Source organism: Mustela nivalis, assembly GCF_964662115.1.
Source record: "Mustela nivalis genome assembly, chromosome: 6".
Classification (NCBI taxonomy): domain Eukaryota; kingdom Metazoa; phylum Chordata; class Mammalia; order Carnivora; family Mustelidae; genus Mustela; species Mustela nivalis.
This window is the reverse complement of record NC_139025.1, coordinates 10,367,683-10,388,992: the sequence shown is the minus strand read 5'-3', so window position 1 is coordinate 10,388,992 and position 21,310 is coordinate 10,367,683. Positions and strand designations below refer to the sequence as shown.

Below are 21,310 nucleotides of genomic sequence, written 5' to 3'. Positions count from 1 at the left end.
CTTGTCAAAGCCCAAATTAACCTAAGATTAATTCTTTTTTTCTTTACAACACTTGGAGTTGTAAAGAATTACAACTTGCAGTTGTCAAAAATTATGTCTTCTTTAAAGAAAAAAAAAACTATACAGCTACATCTTCTATAAAGACAAAAATAAACCATAAAGACCTACAATTGTTTGAGAGTTTTAATGACAGTCCAGAAAAGGGTTAGGTTTTCAGTCACTCACATTCCTAGCGAAGACTAGTTAGCACACAGGCCCACACTGAAACAAAACCAGGAGGGTTTTACCACACCGAGGACAAAGGGACAGTGGTCTCCATTTTCACCCACGTGCCCTGGGAGTCCGAGAGCAAAAGCAGACATGAAATAGAAAAACAGAACGGAACCCCGGCCAAGGATGTGCCCCCACCTCGCTCCTGGCGTCCTGCACCAGAGGGCGGGGGGCACCCTCTTTGAAGGCTCCAAGCGTGGCTGGGGTGATGTTTGGGACAGCAGGGGACATCCACCAGCACACACAACTTTCCATCCCTGCCCATTTTAGTAGAAAGCGATTCACTTGGTTTCAGATTTAAATATTTATTCCTCAAATACAAAACAATGTCGAACACGCGCATCCTCTCATGTCCCAGCCATCTGGCCCCGGAGTCAGAACATCTTCAGATGAAACCACCAGCTGGGATTCCGACTTCACAGAGTTCTGCGTCTCCCTCGCAGAGGGGGACTTTCCAAGCGCTTTGGGCCTCCCTGTTTCTTGGAGAAGGGGCATTTCTCCTTTTCTGATGCCATGGTTAGCACTTTGAGGATTTTCAAAGGAGGATTAGGCATACTCCATCTGGAAAGGCAGCGTCTCTAGGCCTTTGCCGGGCAGTGTCACTAATGTGCTTGGGACACGATTAAAGTGGACACAGTCACGGTGAGGCCGGCCAATGTGAGTCAGACTGCGGTGGGGCCCCGAGGCTGGCCTGCACGTCGGTAGCTGCTGCTACCTAGCTGGCCCCAGCCGTCCCCAGCCACAAGCTCCCCCTCTCCAGAGGGACGGCCCCACCAGGAGGTCAAGTCTCTGGGCAGCTCCGTGGCCACGTGCAGGGCAGCCACCTGGGACACTGCACCTGTGATACGCCACTTTCTCACGGCAGGCTGTTGGACATGATGGGTTTGCTTTCCTCTGAAAATTTCTTACTTTTAAGTATTTCTGTCTCTGCCCCATCCTCCCCCCTTCCCCAACACACACACACACAAAAACACATTTTTTTAAACAAGTTACCATGTGTTCTGAGCATTGGGAGCACGGCAAATAGTCCGAAGGAAAGAATGTTCTCGCCAGGGAAAGGAGCTCAGCCTCCCTCCGTCTGACAAAGAGAATCTGTCTCCTTAACCTGCTGGCCGCTTTCTGCGGTCAGGAGCCTCCCGGATAACGCAGAGGCCGGGAGCATTCCCAGGGCTCTGCGTCGTTCTAGGGCCCGCAGATCAGGAAGGAAAGGATATGGACACTTCTGAACTCTGCCCATCACAGCTAAAATGATCTCACTAACGACAGCTTCCATAAATCAGCTCAGGTTAAGGGAGAGAGGCTGCAAACGCTCGGCAAAACGCAGCTCACCCGACTGAACCCAGTCGTTCGCTTTGGTCAGCGGACTCTAGAGGACCTCGGAATTAGGAAAACAGAAGGTGGGAGTGGAACGAATCCAGGGGAAGAGAGGCGGCTTTGGGAGAGGGATTCTTAAGATGGCTCTTCACGGAGGCTTCCCAGGGCTGGACACTTGAGAACAAATGAGGGCTGCTGGAATCCAAAAATTATAGACCCACTTAAAAATGCCGCAACATGCTGTAATTCACGGGTCTTTTGGACTGTGAAAAGACAATCGTTCTTCCCCACTCCGCCCCACCCCCCGATTTAAAACCAAGCCAGAGGTCCTCTGCATGGTCACACGGCTCTAGGGATGGGCCTCGGGGACACACCATGTGTCCCCTGTGAGAAGCCTCTGCAACCAAAAGACCCAGCTGGCTCCATCTCTTCTAGAACTTTCAAGGAGCTCTGCCTCGGCAGCCGTCTTCCATTATCATTTTACTCTTGAAAAACTCCAAGGTCATTTCATAAAACTTGGAAATGGAATCCAAACCCATGCCAAAGTCTCTCCTTCGCCCTGTATCTCCTCTTCCTAAACCTCTTAGGGAGAATGCAACCTATCACAACTTACCAGATGCTTCCCTGGCTTAAACCCATGGTGGTCACGGTTAATGTCATTACAGTATGTGTCTTGCGGTCATGCATGAACTCCTACACCAGCAACAATTAAAAACCAAGGGGGCATGCCTCAGTTCCTAATTCCAACCTACTCACAGAGGGCATTATCCCACCAACTTGAAGGTGTTCTTCAAAGCACACAATAATCAATGTGTCAGACCCTCTGCTCGGTTCTCAGGCGGTTCTTCTAATCCTCCACTGCAGCCTACTGAGCAGGTGAGGAAGGAACCTCTCCCCGGTCACAGGACACGCGCATGGCCTCATCCAGATGCACGCTTGCACCCGTCACCCAGCCATCCCCCTCGCCACCCTGCCATCACCATCGCCCTTGGAGGGCTGGAACTCCATCTTCCTTAAGGGAGAGGTTTCCATCTGCAGTTCACCATGAAGAAGGGAAAGTCGACTTGGGGAACCTGACGGGGGATCTCTGGCTGGGAGTCTTGACGCCTGAATGATTTTACTTGCGTCACTTAAAACCCCGTACAAGTCACCAAGATCACCCCACCCCACCTCCCCGTCTCCAGCTGCTCCCCCACACATATACACATAGAAACGGAAGAGAAATCTACCAGCTTCCATCTCACACGTATCCCTTAAAATGACGTCCCTCACACGAGGCTTAAGAGCTCACAGTTCTCAAGTCAGTAAAAGACAATTTGATTGAAGAACGGTCACTGAAATACACACCCCAAGGGTGCGGTTTGTAAAACAACTGTTTCCAGGCCCTTTTGCCCCACCTGGCATGCACACAGCTCATGGCCAACGATGAGAACGTACCCGCTACGCAGCATACCCAGAACCACGGGCAGCCCGTCTCTTACCCCACACACTCCACTCTCCGTCCTTGTCAGCTGCCGGCAGCCAGGGCCCTTCTTGACCCAGGCGACCTGTGGTAGCTGGAAGCCATTACCTCATACCTTGCTATCACCCCAAGAGGTGTGTGGGAGAGTCTGCTCAGGTCTGGGGTTTTCGGGACCTGCCCCGCCATTTACTATGTGTTCCAGGCAAGGCATGTCATCGATCTGAGCCTCTACTTCCCATCTGCAAAATGGGCTGCCAATTCTCTCCTCCAGAGGGCCAGGATGTATGTGGGGGCGCTCCACGGTGCAAAGTGCGACTCCTCGGAGTGGCTATGATTGCCATCATTCTTCTTTGCCAGATCTTTCTGGTACTTGAGGGCAGATTAATCCTATGTTCCCCAGAGGCAAGTACACTCACTCCCACGATCATCTGCTGTTGGGAACTTTTACACACAGCTGCCTCCCCACCAAAAAAAAAAAAAAAGGTTCTCTGTTCAGTGAGGCAGCCTGGTTTACAGAGATCTTAAAAGCCTTGTCCCTTGAAGAGGACATTTCTCATTTTGGTCCCTTGTGTTCACCCCATGCCTCAGCTGCTCTCAACTGTCCAATGGGGAGAATGGGTAGGGGGGTGTTGTCTAGGCTACCGGCCATTCAGGAAGTCGCTTGCTTTATGCCTTGCCCTATATGTGCATACACACCCCTTTCCAACACCGTGAGCCCAAGTCTCCTAGACAACACTTAAGAGGCCAGGTGCCTTCCGCTCCAAGATATGATCTGTCCCTCTGATTCCAACTGCCAGGCTCAGACACTTTGCACCCCACAGCTAACCGGGGAATGCAAAAGGTGGGTGAACTATATATAATTAAGACCATCCCAACACTTCCCTCTTTGTTCCAGATGTTTATTGCATTTCCAGTGAGCTTGGCCTCGGCTGAAGCACTGTGGGAAGGACAGGGAAGGCCCTTCATCTTGCCACCTTGCCATCTGCCGGGGGGGGGGGGGGGGAGCTCCCTGGCTCTTCTCCCTCCCCACTTGCACACCCCATTTCTCCTGGCTTTTCACCAGGTGCTCCTTGGAGGGGGGAGAAATGTCTGAGAACCTACGCCTCTTGCAATCCCTCTCTTCCTGTCACCTGACATGGACACCTCTGCAGATCAGACAAATGCAGATCATGAGAAAAAATGAAGATCCCAGTCTATAGGGATTCAAAGGGCAAGTCATGGACAGGGAGACACAGGCGTTTATCACAGAATTCTGTAACATCCGATGTCTCAGGGTAGAATGATGCCCAATTAAGTCCTATGCTGAATGTTCTAGACTGGAGGAAGAATAGAAGTGAGAGCTCTTCCTGCCTCCACCACCCCCCATCCCCTGCCCGATGGCAGAATGACCCTCTTTCCAGTAGGACAGAACAGCACCTAGAAACAGCAACAGAGGAGGATGGGTACAGAGCAAGGCTTCTTTACCATGAAGTCTGAGGTCTATGGAAAAGATGTCACAGCCATCGCCAAGATTCACTAGAAAATTAATGTAACAGCCTTTGAGTATTTCTCATCAGAACTAGTATCAGTGGAAAGATTCTCAATTACGGTTTAAGACCTATCTGGGCAAAAATGCCCAAATATGATTATCTTCTGAAACTGAATGGTGTTAAAGGGCTTAGCTTTTTGGAGCCTTAATTTTCTTATCTGTAAAATGGTGGAAACTCCCCACCTCAAGAGCTTCTTGAAGGGCAAAAATGAGAAGGGACATAAAGGCCAAAATGCTGGATCTTGTAAAATATAAGTGATAGTATTTAAAAAAAAAAAAAAGGCAGGTAGCCATGCTGAAGGATTCCCCAAGCCAGCTATTAACTCAAGAGGAGTTAGTTCAGTGCCTTTCCTGTCCACACCAACCCCTGAAAGCAGAGATCATGGCTGTGCCCATTTTACAGTCCCAGAAGGGGCAAACCCAAGGGGGTTCAGTCATTTGCTCGAGGTCACACATAACCCAAGGCGACCTTGACCCTCTAGGTACCTGATCTCTAGTGGTCTCCTGCTTCCATCTAGGGGATCATCCTTATTAAACAGGTGACTAACTGGAGTCCCTCCTTATTTCCTACATGTCCCCTTCACCCACTCGAGGAGTCACTTTTCCTTTTAAACATGAGAAGGCCGTTGTGTGTGGGGGGGTAAATATTGCTCCTCCTTGGGCCCCATCTAGTGCACAGGAGAGATGGTCAGGGGAGAAAGCCAAAGACATGAGCACTCCCGCCTCCAAGTGCCTTGGTGGCCACCCTACACTCTAATAACAGGTTGGCCAACAGAACTCAGGGTGCAGACCTGGCCACCCCAGGTGTCTGGGCCAAAGGACAATGGGGCCCAGTGCCTGCTGAGGTTCCCAGTGGGCCCCAGACCGAGGCTTAGAGCTGCAAGACAGGACAGCAGCCAGCAGGGTTGTAAGGCAGTCACGCTGCCCCCCAAGAAGGGCACTGGCAGAGAACCCAGATGATCAGGAAAAGATGTGGGGCGAAGAAGCATGCCCACCCACCTAACTCCCCCTAAGAGTCGCAGCCTTAGAGGTGGGGATTTCGTGGGAACGCGGAGAGGCTGAGCTAGCTCTTGGAGTGGCTCCCAGGATGGCCCAGCTCCCCATAGATCCTGCTTTCCCGCTATGGCTTCCCAGCAGCAGCAAAGGGAACAGGAACCCCGTGCAGTCCCCTCTCTTGTGGGCAATGCTACCCACCCACGCCCGCAGCCTGCAAAATCCCCTCTCTACCTCTTCCAGAGACTTAGAGACAAAGTGGATGGACACAAGTCCTGGAACGAATTGACACCCAGGATTTTCCTTTTCCTTTTTTCTTGGTGCAGGTCAGAGCTGCCCCATTTTTCTTTGGAAGCTACAAGACTGAATGGATTTCTTTTTTGGGCCTCAGAAGACGGTGGGGGAGGTGGGTACGAAATACAGAATGTGGCCCGTCTACATAGCCATCACTTTATTGTATTGTCACCGTTAACTTAACTATAAATACTACGGTGGGGAGTGAGGCGCCAGCGGTCTAGGACTTCGGGGCTGTGAGCCCTGGCCCGACCCCTAACCCCCGACCCCAGGCGCCGGCCCTCCCAGTTCTGTACACTATTTACAGCTCCTCATTCCTCTTTCTCGACCCCCTCCCGCAAGGCAGCGCGTGTGCAAGAAAGTAGCATCGTCTGTCTGTGCAAGTCCTTCGAGTTAAGACAAGAGCCACAGCCGGCCCGCAGCCGTCAGCTGTCCGAGTCCAAATCGCTTTTACCTTCCTCTTCTCTCTTCTCTGGCGACGCCTTAGACGACGTCTTGTTCCACTTCTCGGCGTTTTCCGATTCCTCCGAAGAGGACCGCTTCTGCCGCCTCCATTTGGCACGGCGGTTTTTAAACCAGACCTGTTGCGCAACGGAGAACAAACCAAGAGTTTAGATCAAAGGCACGCTCTCCGCTCCCCGCATCCCACCCACCGCCCCACCCCGCGGCCCGGGCACCCATGGGGGCCCTCGGTAGCCGCGAGTGACGCCGGGAGGCTCAAAACCCGGGGATCCCGCGCGCACGCCCACAAAAAGACGGGAGAGTCGCTCTCGCTTCCGCATTTCCGTGCAACTTCCTGGGCCTAAAGCGCCCTCCAGCAGCCTCCGGGCCGCCGCGGGATGTCGGGTCAAGTTCAGGGAGACCGGAGCCAAGCCCCGCTGCAGAGCCGAGCTAAGCCGGCGGGGGCCCGAACTCGCCGGGAAGGGCCCGGCGGCGCGCCCACCTCCACTTTCTCCTCGCGGAGGTGCACCTTCCGGGCCAGCTGCTCGCGGGTGCCCACGTCTGGGTACTTGGTCTCCTGGAAGAGATTCTCCAGCGCTTCCAGCTGCTCGTCGGTGAAGATGGTGCGGTGGCGCCGCTTCCGCCGACAGTGCAGCTGGTTGAGAAGTTGCAGCTCGGTGCGCGACAGCGTGCCCACGTTCATGTAGGGCAGCATCTGGTGCGGGACCGGGGACACCAGCACCGAGCCGGGGCCCTCGTAGCCTGCGACAGAGAAGGGCGCACGGTCGGCCTTGCCACGGCGCACACCGCCAGCCGGCCTGCCCCGCGACCCACTCCCTCTAAAAAAATTCCTCTGCAACGGGGTGCTGAGAATTGGGGACGCGCGGAAATCGACAACGCAGGGAAATGGGGGAACCGTGCTAGAGCGTCCACCCGCTCACTCCCAAAGCCAGTTAGGGAATCCCGAAAACCCTCGTGTCCCCCACGCAGCCAGTAAGTTAGTTTCTTCTAGCTCGCCTCAAGTTTGCAGCAAGTGTACAAAAGCCCCCGTGCCCGACCGGCCAAAAAAAGGGAAAGAAAAAAAGAAATTAGTACAGACTAAGAAAAGCCAGCGCCACCGCCCACCCATGCCCCAGGGACCGAGGACCGCGGCAAGGCGGCCGGCGCGAGCGCGAACCTACCTGGGGGCGTCGGAACGCAGGAGCACTGCTGGGCACCCAGCGGCGGCACGGCCCCGCAGCAGGCCGGGCCCACGGGCGCCGCCTGCACGTGCAGCTGCCCGTAGAAGTAGTTGTTGTACCCGAGGCGGGAGCCGCCGACCGCGGCCGGGAGGCCTGCGCCGCCGGGGGCCACGGGGCGCGGATAGAAGGCGCCATAGTCCGAGGAGGCGCCGCCGCCGGCGCCGTAGAGCGAGTCCCCGTGCAGGGCCGGGAAGACGACGGGAGCCGCGGCGCTGGGCGCCACGGGCAGCACCGAGTCCTTGCAGCGCGGCCGGGCGGCCAGGATGTTGTCGATGCTGAACATGCTGGCGGGCATCCCCGAGCCCCGCGCCGGGACCGGGGGGCGGCGGGGAGGCGCCGGGGAAAAAGCCTCAAAGCCGGGGGCGGGGGGCGGGGGTCCACGCTCCTCCAGCGGCGGACCAAAACGAAAGAGAGCGCGGGCGAGCGCGCAGCCCCGCGCCCCTCCCCGCCCCCTGCGTCCGCTCTCCCTCCTCCTGCCCTCCCCTCGCTGCAGCGTTTGCCGAACTCAACCCGCGGGTAGGACGGAGTTTAGACCAGCTGAACCTCTTGTTGGTTTTATACTGAGTCGACGTCATCCTGGATTTAGTTCCTGGTAATATGCAGATGACAAACAGAACCAGATTTGGCCCTTTCTGTTCCTGGGGCGGGGGGGGGGGGGTAAGGAAGGGGGAGGGGGAGAGGTGCCAAGGGGAGGGGGTTGCGGGGGCCAGAAAAGGGATTGTGGATTGCAAATTAATGAAATTAACCTAATCTTTCCCATTCAGCGGCCCCGGGCCGGCCGAGTTGGGCGGGCTTCCTAATTGCTCGGGTTAATCTCATTAATTCCATTGTGCGGCGCAGTTAACAACTCCCGCCGCCCCACCTCTCCGCCCCCACCCCTTTTTCTCAGATTGGGTCCTATTATTGGGTGCGATTTCCTCTGCAAGAAACTCCAATTCATTGTGGCCAGTTTTACTTTAGGGCTACTTTTTGCCCCATTTCGGAACTTGGTTTGTTTCAGAACATGCAGAGGAGCTGCTACGTCCTTTCTCAAGATTAAAAAGTTCGCTCTTCCTTCGGACCCGCAAGCCCTCACCGCCAAATTTCTCCTCTTTTTTTTTTTTTTTAATCTCGAGATTCTCTCCCGAGTGGAACTGGTTAACCCCACCCCCAACCCTTTTGTTTTTGCAAAGGCCAAAATTTGTAAAAGCGAAATCGACGAAAGAGGTGCGTTGTGGTTCTTAAAATATGTGTATCTATTTTTTCCGCAGGCTCTTTGGGTCTGAAAATTACTTTAGGAATCCGAAGGCCCCTACCCAGCAGAGACCAAATTCAGCCGCTCATTAGACTTCGCCACCCAGAGTAGCACGCTTCAGCGATGCTTCCAGCTGCTCCCCGCGAGGGTGTCGGTAGGTTTTCTGTTTTTTCTCTTGCTTTTAAAAAATTATTCTTGGAAATGGGGTGTCTCCTCCCGCATACTGGTTTTATTTTCCATCCAAAATCTGAATATGGGGCTTTGGGGATTCCCCACCCCCTTCCCCAACAGTAAGTGGCATTTTCCCCCATCCGTCTCGCGGGCTCCCTGACTGTAACAGGCCCCCTAGCTGTCTTTCTGCCCGACAGGCCCCGGCTGGGCTCTCCAGCCCCAGCGGCCTGGCCGAAAGCGGGCTCTGCTCGCGGCAGGCGGCCGCGGTACCGGCCGTCCGCCGGAGCTGCTGGAGACGCATCCAGACCACGACGGTGCGCGGGCGACCGAACGCCCTTCGAGAAGGTAGGCGACGGTGCGCGCGGAACGAAAGTAGCCCCCCGAGGTCATTGCGGGCCGGGCGCACACCCCAGTATTGCAGAGATGGCCTTTCTGGGCCCTTCGCACAGGAACCTCCAGCCATTCCAGGCATAGGGGTAGGGCCAAGCCCCGGCGAAACGGCCCGAGGGCCGGGTTGAGGGGCAGCTCGGGCTTGCCGAAGGAGGGCCGCCTTTAACTCACGCCCATTTCTCCCTGTCGCTCTCTGGCTAATTAACAGGGACCCCGCAGGGTTGTGTGATGTGGCTACGGCATGGCCACGTCTGTGGGCTGCCTCCTCCCGGGCGGTAGGGCAAAGGGGAAAGGGCACTTGTCAATTGCTGTTCCCGGGTCAGGGGAACCGAGGCGCGGAGGGTAGGTCCGGCCGGGGCGCAGAACTCCAGCGGTGCGCGAGAGCGGCCGGGAGAAGCCAGGCGGCGGCGCTTCTCCTAGGCCTCCCCTCGTGGAACTCTGCATCCTCAGGCCCACTCGCTTCTTGCTTCTTTGAATGCTGAGCAGACTAAGAAGATGTTGTACGGGGAGATTAGGGCGAGACCGGGATGGGTCTCAGTTTGGGTCAGCAGCAGTTTCTTTTCTTTTCTTTTCTTTTCTTTCTTTTTTTTTTTTTTAATTAACGATAGAAACCACTCCCAGGGGATGGAGTGTGACCCTCCCCTTCAGAGAGGTCAGGTCTACGGAAAGAAGTGCCTCGCTTTCCCTTTGCTACTAACTAGGAATAGAGCCCCCCCCCCCCTCTGGGTGACTTAAAAAATCACCAGTTCCCCGGGAACACATTCCCCGCCAACCTTTTCTGGGTTTGATTCTGCAGGGCAATTGATGGAAGACGACTAGAGGCTGCCACTCCCGTAGTGAGTCTTGGCCACGTTTGTGCGTTAGTAGATCCAAGACCTCTGCTGAACCCGGCCGAGGCAGAAGCGCTGCAGAAAACCGAGGCAGATCCCCAGTCCATTTCTGTGAAGTTGCTCAAACTGGCAAGGCGCGGACACACGTCAGCCATGTTTCTAAAAAGAGCGCTTTCTAGTTTTTAAATAAAGCGACCTCACCACACACGCGTCAGCCTCCTTCCACTTGGTACACCATTGTTTTTAATAATCAGCTTTAGCAAACCCCTAGATTTCGTCCCTTGCTTTTCTGCAGTGCGCTCTTGGTACCATCCGATTCCTGGAAGGAAGAGCACTATACAAGGAGTCTGAGCGTCAGAGCTCTTGACTCATCGTTGCCACCTTGCAAATTTTCCCCCCTCTAGGTCTCCGGGTTTTTGTATTTTGTTTTTGTTTTGTTTTGTTTTGTTTTGTTTTGTTTTGTTTTAGTTGATGGAACCAACGCCAGCAATCACTGGGTCCCTTACAACTTTAAGAATTAACGAGGCTGGGTAATTGTCGCCCCTTCCCCAGGGATACTGAGGGTAGACCTGGGGCATTTTTCTAGTTCTTTTCCCTGGGGCAAAGGAGCTTGCTATCCCCACACCCTCTGAGGGCAGGGTCTCTATCAGCTGGGTCCAAGATGAGGAAAAGGGAGTCTGAAAGCTCTGTCCTCTTGCGGAAGGGACTTTCTGGGACCACACAGGGAACCAACCAATCGCCACCGTAGTCCCGAGATTCGGCTATTCTTTTTCTCAGGGAGCTCACCCCCTGCGCAGCGGGGGCTCCCCGTCCTGCTTGCCCCTCAATCTGCTGGCTGCAAGGTGTCCGCGGGGAAGCGGGAGCCCCGGGAAGGCGGTGCGCCTTGCGGTGCCGCGCACTGAGTGTCCTCCACGGCCGAAACCCACAAGTGTCCGCCAGGCACTAAACAATCAGACGGCTTGCGTCGCCAGGCGCAATTGGAATAACAAATGCAACACACGCAAATTGCCCGCCTCCTGTTCCTAAGCGATTGTTTGTCGGCCTGCAGGCTCCGCTCAGCAGGGGAGGATCGGGAGCGTCCGGAGGCGGCCAGCAAGCGCCTTGGTCGGACATCCAGTAAACATGCCGCTGATTTTACTTATTATCACCCAAACACGATTTCACACAAAGCAATCACCATGCCAGAAGTCTATGAAAATGTGTTCGTTGAGGAATCAGTCGCCCCGGTAATAGTCCTCATTTTTAATATATTAAAGAACAGATCAGCGGATTGCGAGTGCGTAAGGTATGCGTGCGGTTGGGTATCTGTCAAGGCGCTTTTTTTTCTCCACAATCATCGCTAAATTGACTCGTAGAACATAGATTAAATTGCCTCTCTGATTTAAAACAGAGTGCCCAAATTTGAAGTGTGCGTCTGGGTATCGCCTCGGACCCCGAGAGGTTCTCATCTTGGTGGGAACTGTTGCCCAGTGTCCTTCTGCACACGCATGCACGCACGGCTGTTAACAAAAATATGCCATGCGGTCCTAACTTCTTGAGGTTTCGGGAACTTTCTTAATTCTTTCGGCCTCTCACCCGATCGCAGCTCATAATCGGATGCCCTTAAGAAGGATTTTTCTCGGCTTGAGCAAAAAGTTGGCTTGTCCTTTTCAAAGGAAGGGTGAAGTAGCTGGGGCAGAGGAATGTGGAACAATGAGCAGACCGGGCTGTGGCCGGTGCGCAGTGTGGAGACCCCCATCCACGCCTTCACAGCGCAAATCAGCTTCATTGTCTGAAGACGGGCTTAAAAAAAAAAATCCAGTGCCTCGAAATTGTGTTCAAGCCCCAGTTCTCGGCCCTGTGCCTTGGAGGACACCTCCCGTAGCCCCTGGGGGGTTCCCTTGTGAGGTCCAGTGGTGGCTGAGGGCCCCAGGGGCAGATCCCACCGAGCCCTAAGAGGCAAGTGCACACAAGGGCTGGATCTCCCGCACGCGTTCAAGAGTGATGTAGAGACGCTTACTAGCTGAGTTTTGCTCCAAGTTTTGCAACATTGCAAATAAGCGCTCTGAGCCCCTGAGGACGAAATAATCAAGGTGTTAGGAAAACTCAGCATAACTTGGGGGGGTGGGGCGGGAAGGGTGGGAGGAGGAAGACGAGGGTGTAGAAAAATGACGTCTTCCCAAAGTATCAGAAAAAAATAGCCCCGGGTTTCTAGGGTTGCAGAAACCCGCTCTCAGCCGAGCTGTTTACCAAAGTTGGTTTCAAAGTGACTTGCACCGTTGCTTTTGCAAATCACAGAATGCAAATGACGATAATTTGTTCTCGGTGGAACTTTCTCTTGAAATGATTAGCGGAGTCAGTCATTTGAAAATGAGAGCGAATGCACAGACGGTTCCGAAGCCCCTCGCTAACCGATAGCAGCTTCTAAAGTTTTCATTCATGTAAACCTCATTAATGAAGATCTTTTATTTAAACGTCAAGGGGATTTGAAATTTAGAGTAAATTATGAAGCTTGTATGTCTAGCCAAGTCATGGGTCAAATGCATTTGTGAAAAACTGCTAAAAGAGCATATGGTTTTGAATTTTTCTACAATGACTAGTGTTTAAATAAATTGCTTGTACTGCTTAACTTCATGTGTAATTTTGACAGAAATTGGCCTATAGCCTTTTGATATGTAAACATTTCAGCCTTTTATGCGGTATAAAAAAGACACTTGCTTTTTAAGGATCAGCTCAGGCAGTCACCCTGTAATTCTGAAAGCTGGCACCTACCATTACATTCTTGCTAGATTTCAACTTTCCAGTGGCAGCCTCGGGGAGAAAAAAAAAAAGGAAAGAAAGAAAGAAAGAAAGAGGATATTTCAAAAGCAATGTCCATTTGGGATTAAAAGCTACAAATGAGGTGAGAACGTGCCACTTACTATCTGAAAGAAATGGATAAACCATAGTTATTAAAGAACATTTTCTGTCATTTTTCTTTAAGCCAGCCCATCTGAGGGGACACTTAAGCAGGCCTGGGACTGACTGCCGTATCATTAAATGCTTATCGCAGAGCAGAGCCAATCCGTCCAGCACACAAATAGGTGTTAAAAATCTAGGTATCACTCCAGGATGTTACCAGCGAAATGGCTTCCGTGTCACAGAACCCATTAAGATGCAAAAATCACTCGGTCTGGGAAGAGAATCACCCTGGGCTCAGAATCACTGGACACAAATAGCAGGTCTGAGTCACGCACCAGTCTTCCCGCAGCGGGAGGCTATAGCTGGGGATTGCAGAGACCGAAGCGGGCACAATTTGGAGAGCCCTCTGGGCTGCTGGGCGGTTCTGAAACACACAGATAAATCTACATAAACCCATTTGTTGCTAATATCTCTGTCTCCCATAAACAAGCTTGGGATGTGGATTGGAAGGCAGGTCACCACGAGGGAGGGAGACAAAGCAAGGATCCTGGCCCCTGAAAGGACCAGGTTCCCCAAGTGCTAGACAGGGCCATACCTTGACTTGGTAGGCACCGTGGCCTGGTGGCCACGTCGCCTTCCCCTATGTTCTCCCGGTCCCACCCTGTTTATCCTACTTGTCAGCATTGCCCTACACAGACTTTCCCGAGAGACATCTCCCCTCTGTGAAGCTTTGGAGGAACTAAGGGAAGATGGGAAACAACAGAGACATGTTTCTTTGTACACAGTTGAGCCACGGGAGCAAACAGATCTTTGTATAAGAGAGACTGTTGGGACCCAGCCGTGATGCAGGAAAAAGGCTGGCCAAGAAAGACAGGAGGAGGTGTTTTATTTACATTTCTTACGCATTCCAACCCATCATACTGTGGTCAGCAAACCGGAAAGGAGAGGACATATTTCAGAGCATAAAGAAGGCACCAGACTTTTTTTTGTTTTTCCTGAACGTTCTACATTCCTGTCTAACTTCTTCTGTCCATTTTGAAATGAATAAGGGTAATTTTTTCCCCCTGTTAGCTGTCGTTTCAAAGTTCTTAGAAAAACAATTGATTTGCTAATAAAATATTTCCGTAGCTTTCAGCTGCTTAACTTTTAGGAACTTACCCCAAAAATGTGTTTGTGATCAAAATTAGCTGGGCGAGGGATGTATTTGGGGTAAAAGAGGAACACTTAATACTTAAAAGCTAATTTGAGAGGTTGAGGGCTTTGGGGTTTCTGTGTTTTGTTTTGTTTTGGAAGGAGAGAATCTTACAAAATAAAACTGAAAATTAGAGGAAAAGATAGTCGTGCCTGGGTGGCTGTGTTAGTGTCCAGAAAGGTCAGTGTCAGTGGAAATGTGTGTCAGAGGAAACTTTGCTAGCATGCTCATCTTCTTAGGGAGGACTTGCTAAAATGGGCATTGGGCAGCACGTCCTCTTAAGATCTGGATGTGAAATGTATAGCAGGGAGCATTGTTGGCTCTTTTTAAACAACAGAGTGAGGAAATTAACAAGCTTATTCCCAGGTGTGTCTTGACCTTCAAACCCACCAACGGAGGCCCAGTTTTGCCCCAGCATCACTGGCAGTGGTGGTTTTAAATAGCTTTCTGAACTCCAGAAAGGGCCCTCGCTTGGGCCCATTCATTCCTGTCTGCCTTTTAAAGAAGCAGTCAGACTCCCTTGTCCATTGGTGATATGCAGAAATTAAGGCTTCTGAAGCCAAAGGAGTCAGAGTCACAGGAAGTGGGGGGAAGAAAGCTACTTTCAGAGGTCACAGGTCATGTCACCTGCTCAGTCCCACCATCCAGAGGGTCTGATGCTGTTGTTCAACCTTAACTTGGCTTTGCCACTGGCAGAAGAGGCTGATAATTCCCATCACGTCTCTGTCCCCAAGGGGAAAAGGAGGAGGTTCTCAAAAAGAACCTCAGCTTTCCATTTGCTTGATTTGTGTTGGGGCTTTTATTATCTTTTCATAGTCAGGAGTTCAGGAGTTGGGGATTATACTGTCCTTCTCTCTTTCTCTCTCTCTAACACACACACAGCCCCCTATGCCTTCATTTTGCACACTTGTCATTTCTGGGCCAGTGAACCCCAATACCAGCTCCTTGGTCCCCTCCTTTCTGGAGCTTGTGTTTATTTTCTTGTTTTGCCAGGGACAAAAAATGAGTGACGCTGGGTCTCAAGGTGGATTTGCTTTCACTTAGCAGTAAAATTCTTTCTGCAGACCAGAAGGTCTTGGATTTAAAATCACAAGAGTCCATCTCCCCTGTCATTGGGTTGTTTGTAATTTATGCATAATGGGGAAAAGTAGTCTGTTTGTAGAAATGATAGCTTGGGGAATTGAGTGTATGAGCCAAACGCAGGGCAGTTGAACTGAAAAGAACCCCTCTTGTCTGCATGATATCTCGCAGGTTTTTTTTTTTTTAACAAGTCCCCGAAGAACTTCTCATCCCCCTCTCAGAAGGTTTGTAGATAGAGTCGTCTTCAGCTCTGCCTGGTAGGTCAGTACAAAATTTGCAAGCAAAATGCTAACGTCAACAAATGCGTTCAGTGCCCAGCTAATGACGATGCTTTCTCTGAAACTCTAGGATTCTGGAATTATTTGGATCTTAAAGGATGTCTAGTTGACTTTAAGATGGGAACAGAGGCGGGTGTCTGGGTGGCTCAGTGGGTTAAGCTTCTCTGCCTCTAGCTCGGGTCATGATCTCAGGGTCCTGGGATCGAGCCCCGCATCGGGCTCTCTGCTCGGTGGGGACACTGCCTCCTCCCACCCCCCAGCCCACTCTCTGTCTGCCTCTCTGCCTGCTTGTGATCTCTGTCTGTCAAATAAATAAATAAAATCTTTTTTTAAAAAAAGATGGGAACAGAGGTTTTTGATGATGCTGTCCACCTTCGGATTTAAGCTCTGGCCATTCTCCCTCTCCCCGCCCCCGAACAAACCCTCAGAAAGTAGCTTTCCAAGTTCAACTAGGTGATAGAGTGAATGTTTCACTTGAAATAATTTTTGCAATAACTTGTGCACCATTCGCGTCCTTGGGGAAGAGAGCAGCGGTGCAGTGGGCTGCTTTCAGAGCTGTGTGCTGGCGAGGAACCGGGGATATAGAATACGTGTGACGAATGCACGCCACTCCATATTTCAGGGAAATTCTTTATTGAATATTTCTCGCTTGGAAAGCCGGAGTCGCTGTGAAATCTCGCTCCTTGGATCTCTGTCGGGGCTGACCTCCTCTCCCAGCCTAGGAACAAATTGCCTTTTTATGGGTTCCTGTTCTAAATGGGAGCAAACATCTGCATCCTGGGACGGAAGGCGGTGGAAACCGGTGTTGAGGACCAGCCACGACTCTGTCTAATTAGGACAAACCACCCGTTCGGTTGTTCTAGAAAATGCAGCTCTGGGCTGCTTGTTCTCTGTACCTTCTCTGGCACTCTTCTCCCTGCCTCCGTGGCCTGCCCCTCCTGGCTCTGCGTGGCCACACTGGTGTCCCTGTCCAGCTGTGTGGACATGACCTCAGCCTCTCTGAAGGCCTGGAGGTAATTGTTGGGGCCTTCCTGGGATGCAGGGAGAGGCCTCCTAGAGCTGGAGGTATCGGGACTGGGACCCCAAGGCAGAACCCGCCTTGATTTTGCTCCACGTGTCCCACCAGCTGACCACGGGCCCTGGCCCAGGGAGTGTGCCAAATCCCTTGTTTAAGGAGAGAATACATTTTTACCCCTTCCCCCACGCCACCTCCTTGCTTCTACATCCCCTCAAATTCCAGGCTAAAACCATTAGCAGGAGAGTGTTAATAAACCCCAGCGGGTGCTCTCCTGAAACAGATAAAAGGGCAGGCGAGGGAGAAGGTCTGTCCATCCATCTGCCCAGATGCTCGCTGGGGTCATCGTGTGGCTAGTGTGTGCACGGGGAGTGCCGGGGCGTGCAAGGGAACCTTGTGTCTCTTCCAGCCACACCTGTGTGCACATGGAGGCCGACTGTCACCTTTGAACCAGAGGACTGACATGTCTGGGTGGAGTGTCCCGTTGTCCTCTGGGAGGGTCTTGAGTGAAGAAAGCATGAAGACTCCCCCAACCTCCTGGGTTATTATCTCCACTGGAGCCTTCCTTTTCCCATCTCTGAAATGGGCAAGCAGTCGGGAAACAAGCTGCAAACCTCCTCCCAGCTCAGACAGCTGCTGCTGTTCAACCTGAATCTGAGTCTGGCTGGGTTCGGGGAGGACACATCCCCACTTCCCAGTGGTACAGCCTAGGGGGCCAGAAGGTGTCAGAATCTAGTTCAAGGCCACATGGAGATGTGAGGGCAGAGCTGCCTGGACAAAGCTGGCCCTCCCTGATGCTTTCCTTCTGCACTTGAGTGGTTGAAAACACTGCCTCTTAGAGACACCCACAGTGACAGGTACTGCTGGTGGGGACCCCCCACCTTTGAGATGCCTCTTTGAAATCCATGCTTTTTTTTTTTTTAAGATATTTTTATTTATTATTTGACAGGCAGAGATCACAAGTAGGTAGAGAGGCAGGCAGAGAGAGAGAGAGAGAGAGAAGCAGGCTCCCCGATGAGCAGAGAGCCTGATGCGGGGCTCAATCCCAGGACCCTGAGACCATGACCTGAGTTGAAGGCAGAGGCTTAACCCACTGAGCCACCCAGGCGCCCCTGAAATCCATGCTTACCACTCCCTGCCCCTCCATACCAACAAAGCAAGTCAAGGAGAAACTCCCACAGTGAAGCTCTAGGTTCATCTCATGAAAGAATCATGTTGAACGCTGGCAAAGGTCAACTCTGTCTGGTTCCAAGGGTGGCTTCCCCCTGTGGGTGGTGTGGTGGCTGAAAGTCCAGGCTTCCAGCTCTGACATTTGCACGCTGCGTGAGCTGGAGCAAACCCCATCCCCTCTCTGAGTCTCGGTCTTGGACTCTGTAAAGTGGGCACGGTAGGATCCCATGATCAAGGCAAGCGAGCGTGTGTACCCATCGAACAGCGGTAGCCATGGTTACAGTGGAAAGTCCTTCCCACGTGAAGGAATAGTTACCATTAAGGTTCCCCAGCTCTTGTGTACAGTTTAAGGAAGCTATTCATCAAGGGACAGAGAAGCATAACCAGCTGGAGCCCGGTAGACAGAGGCCTGGGATTCTGCTCGCTGCAAAACAAAAGCTTCAAATCCTATCCTGGGGGGATTCCCAAGGAAAATGGGGCATCACTCAGGCATTGCAATTCTCTACCACATCATCAGATTCTAGCTTAAAGAAACCGGGAGCCACAGGGCAGGGATGAGTAACTCGGCTTGCCCAATGAAGAGATCCGAGGGTCAGAGCTGTCTAAGGACTTTGCTCCTCTTGGACTTTGCTCCTGGTCTCAGAGGGCAGGTCTGAAGCACCGAGGTCATGCCTGGCTTGACTTCCTGGTAGCCTGGGGCTCCTTCCACTAGATCCCTCCTCGCGCAGCCTAGCCCTCTGCTTCTTCAAACAACCAGCTCCTCCAGCTCTGCTTTGGAGAAATCAGGGTGGCGTCCAACTGTGGGGAGTCTGAGAGGCTGGGGGGCCACTTGCTGGGAGGGTGGGGTCCTCGGAAAAGCTGTGCACACACCTCCCGGGGAGGTATCTGCCTCTCAAGGAGGCCGGTGTGGAAGGAGCTGTTTTAAAGTCCGAGTTCACAAGTAACTCTGTCCCTACCCCTCTTCCTCCTCCTCCCCCACCTCTTCGTCCCCCCCCACCCCGCCCCAAACCTGTTTGGGCGTGACGTCCATTATTCATACACTAACCTACAGGAGATTAAGATTTAAGACCCCCTGAGTAAAGCCATGCTAGTGATCCCCTCCACGCGCACTGCACACAGGTCTGCAGAAGGCTGTTCGTGAAGGATGATGAATTCGTCAGGGGCAACCTAAATGTTCGTGGGTAGGATCCTCATTAAATAAACCAGTGCATAGGCGTACTAAGTAACCACGCGGCCATGGAGGAGAATAAGGCCATAATATTACATGTACTAATACGGAACAATCTCCAGGATGTCTTGTGGAATAAGGAAGACAAGTTCTAGAACTCTAATATTACAACTCTGTGTGTGTGTGTGTGTGTGTGTGTGTGTGTGTGTGTGTGTACGCATACAAAACCCAGCAACACGGACTGAGGGCTCCTATGAGTGAATATTTGGGAAGCAGTTAGAACAATGCACGAAACATAGTAAGTGCTGTATGGTGTGTGAGAAATAAATCTAAACACAAAAGAGAAAGATCTGGAAGGTCCACCACTGAATTAACAGGACCAGTCCCCTCTCTGTAGGAAGGCCTGGGATTAGAGTAGATGCTTAAAGGGAACTGGAGCCTTATTGTTAAGGTTTTGCTTTTGTACAAAGACACGACGTCCGTTTTTTACTTGTGAAATTAAAACTAAACATGAATCCAAACCCAGGATTAACAAAATCTGAAACTCCTTTCCTCCTCTGCACAGGCAGTGTTCCAAGGAAACAGCACCAAGGTCAAACAAATAAGGGGATAAGCAACACCCCCCCCCCCGCCATTTCCTCAACTAACACCTCATCACAGGCAAACAGCGTCCTTGGAAATGAGTCCCCCTCGCTAATGACGTGCTCCCCTGGGTTCCTGGACCATGGCTGGGGGCGTGAACAGGAGGGGAGTCCTAAAGAGACACGTTATAGTTTTCAAGTCTTAAGACTGGATTCTAGTCTCCAAACTTGCCCATCATGTGTGTAAGTCATTTCTCCTCACGCTGCGACAGGGACCCCAGTCTTTGCCATAGGCACCCCTTAATTCCTGAGAAACAAGGGAGGCAAAGGAGAATTATTAAAATTATAATCATCTTTATCCCTCAGCACCTCTCAGTGCCTGGCCCATTGTAGGCACTCAGTGGATGTTTGCAAGACAGAGCTGAAAACCGTTTGTAAGGAATTAAAATAATAACAAAGGAATTGCTTTTTTATAGCATGAAATTAATATTTTGATCTTTTGAGTTCATGTTCATGTTCACAGCGCACTCCTTCAACAGCTGTTTATTGATGGCTTTCTGTGTGCGGGCCACTGGGCTACGTGCTGGGGAAGAAAGACGAACACGAGAAAGTCCCTGACCTCATGGTAAGTCCCTTAGACTCAAAGAAATTGCCATGGCCAAGGAGAAATAAAGCAGGTGATCTTAGCTGTGGGGGGCGCAGTGAACAGGGCAGGAAATTATTGTCACAGGTCAGTGTGTTACAACAGAGCACAAATGTCTGAGTTACATGGAGTCCCAGAGACTCGTAACTCAGGTAGAGATGCCAAGTTTGATTTTGATGGGTCTGAATCCACAGATTCTGCTCAGGCTTTTTGTAATGAACCCGCCTGATCGTCATCTGACAATCGGAGAATGTTAACTGTGATGTCATGATACTTTGGACCAAGCACCATACTCAGACCTGAGCTCAAATCCCACTTTCACCAACTCCTAGCCCGGTCACAAGGGGGCCGGAGCAAGTTGTCAACGTGTCAGAACCTCAGGACTCATCTGAGGGAGAGGACTTGTTAGGACTGCTCTCAGGGTGTTGTTGCACAGATGAGTACGGGTGCACAGAAGGGGCTCAGCCAATGGCAGCATTCTGGCCCAGGTGGGAGGGGCAGCAAAACACCTGTACCCCCGCAGAGGCTGGTCACTAAATGGTAGCCTGGGGAGGTATTCTGCATTTTTCCAAGACCCTAAACACCTTTCAGACTCAAGGCAGCATATGGATACTCAATGTGACCCAGAAAATTCTCCTGGATCTTCTTCAAGGGGAAAGATAAAAAAGATCTTGATAGTACTTCCTTATCTCTAATATACTTTAAAGGCCTTTTAACTTGCAATATTATCCTCATTTGCACATGAGGAAGTGGGATCCTGGAAGATTAAGTGATCGTATAGATCAGAAGAAAGCAGCAGAAATGGGCTCCTGGGTGGCTCAGTGGGTTAAGCTGCTGCCTTTGGCTCGGGTCATGATCTCAGGGTCCTGGGATCGAGTCCCGAGTCAGGCTCTCTGTTTAGCGGGGACCCTGCTACCCTCTCTCTCTCTCTGCCTGCCTCTCTGCCTACTTGTGATCTCTCTGTGTCAAATAAATAAACAAAATCTTTAAAAAAAGCAAGCAAGCAAGCAAGCAGCAGAAGTATTAGACAAACCCACATCTCCCTGAAGCCTGTATTCTGCATTCAGCCCCCGGCGAGGCAAAGGGCAGAAGCCGAGAATGGAAGGTTTCCACGGGGGCTTTCTGTGTTAGCTGG

The 21,310-nt window shown here is 51.8% G+C and overlaps 2 protein-coding genes and 1 long non-coding RNA gene across 4 annotated transcripts in view; 1 reads left to right on the top strand and 2 right to left on the bottom strand.

Annotated features, from left to right (window-relative positions):
* The window catches only part of SYNE3 (spectrin repeat containing nuclear envelope family member 3), a 978,380-nt gene that overhangs the window by 356,943 nt on the left and 600,127 nt on the right, over nucleotides 1-21,310 (bottom strand). The gene's annotated exons all lie outside the window — the stretch shown is intronic.
* Nucleotides 6,004-7,847, bottom strand: GSC (goosecoid homeobox). Its single transcript, XM_082733861.1, has 3 exons — nucleotides 7,484-7,847; nucleotides 6,805-7,064; nucleotides 6,004-6,442 (listed from the first exon to the last, which is right to left on the bottom strand). The coding sequence occupies exons 1-3, from the start codon at nucleotides 7,836-7,838 to the stop codon at nucleotides 6,287-6,289; spliced, it is 771 nt and encodes a 256-aa protein (XP_082589987.1). The 5' UTR covers nucleotides 7,839-7,847; the 3' UTR covers nucleotides 6,004-6,286.
* LOC309866283 lies at nucleotides 8,035-11,438 on the top strand. Of its 2 annotated transcripts, none has more exons than XR_014312543.1 (4): nucleotides 8,035-8,135; nucleotides 8,794-8,931; nucleotides 9,146-9,293; nucleotides 11,217-11,438. It is a non-coding gene; the product is annotated as an uncharacterized lncRNA (long non-coding RNA). The 2 variants fall into 2 exon arrangements; XR_014312544.1 differs by lacking the exon at nucleotides 11,217-11,438 and adding an exon at nucleotides 10,135-10,196.

Coding starts and splice junctions, on each gene's coding strand:
- GSC (XM_082733861.1), bottom strand. CDS start 7,838: ATGCCCGCCAGCATGTTCAGCATCGACAACATCCTGGCCGCCCGGCCG. Junction 7,065..7,483: donor CTGCGTTCCGACGCCCCCAG/GTAGGTTCGCGC, acceptor TCTCTGTCGCAG/GCTACGAGGGCCCCGGCTCG. Junction 6,443..6,804: donor TCCGCGAGGAGAAAGTGGAG/GTGGGCGCGCCG, acceptor GTTGCGCAACAG/GTCTGGTTTAAAAACCGCCG.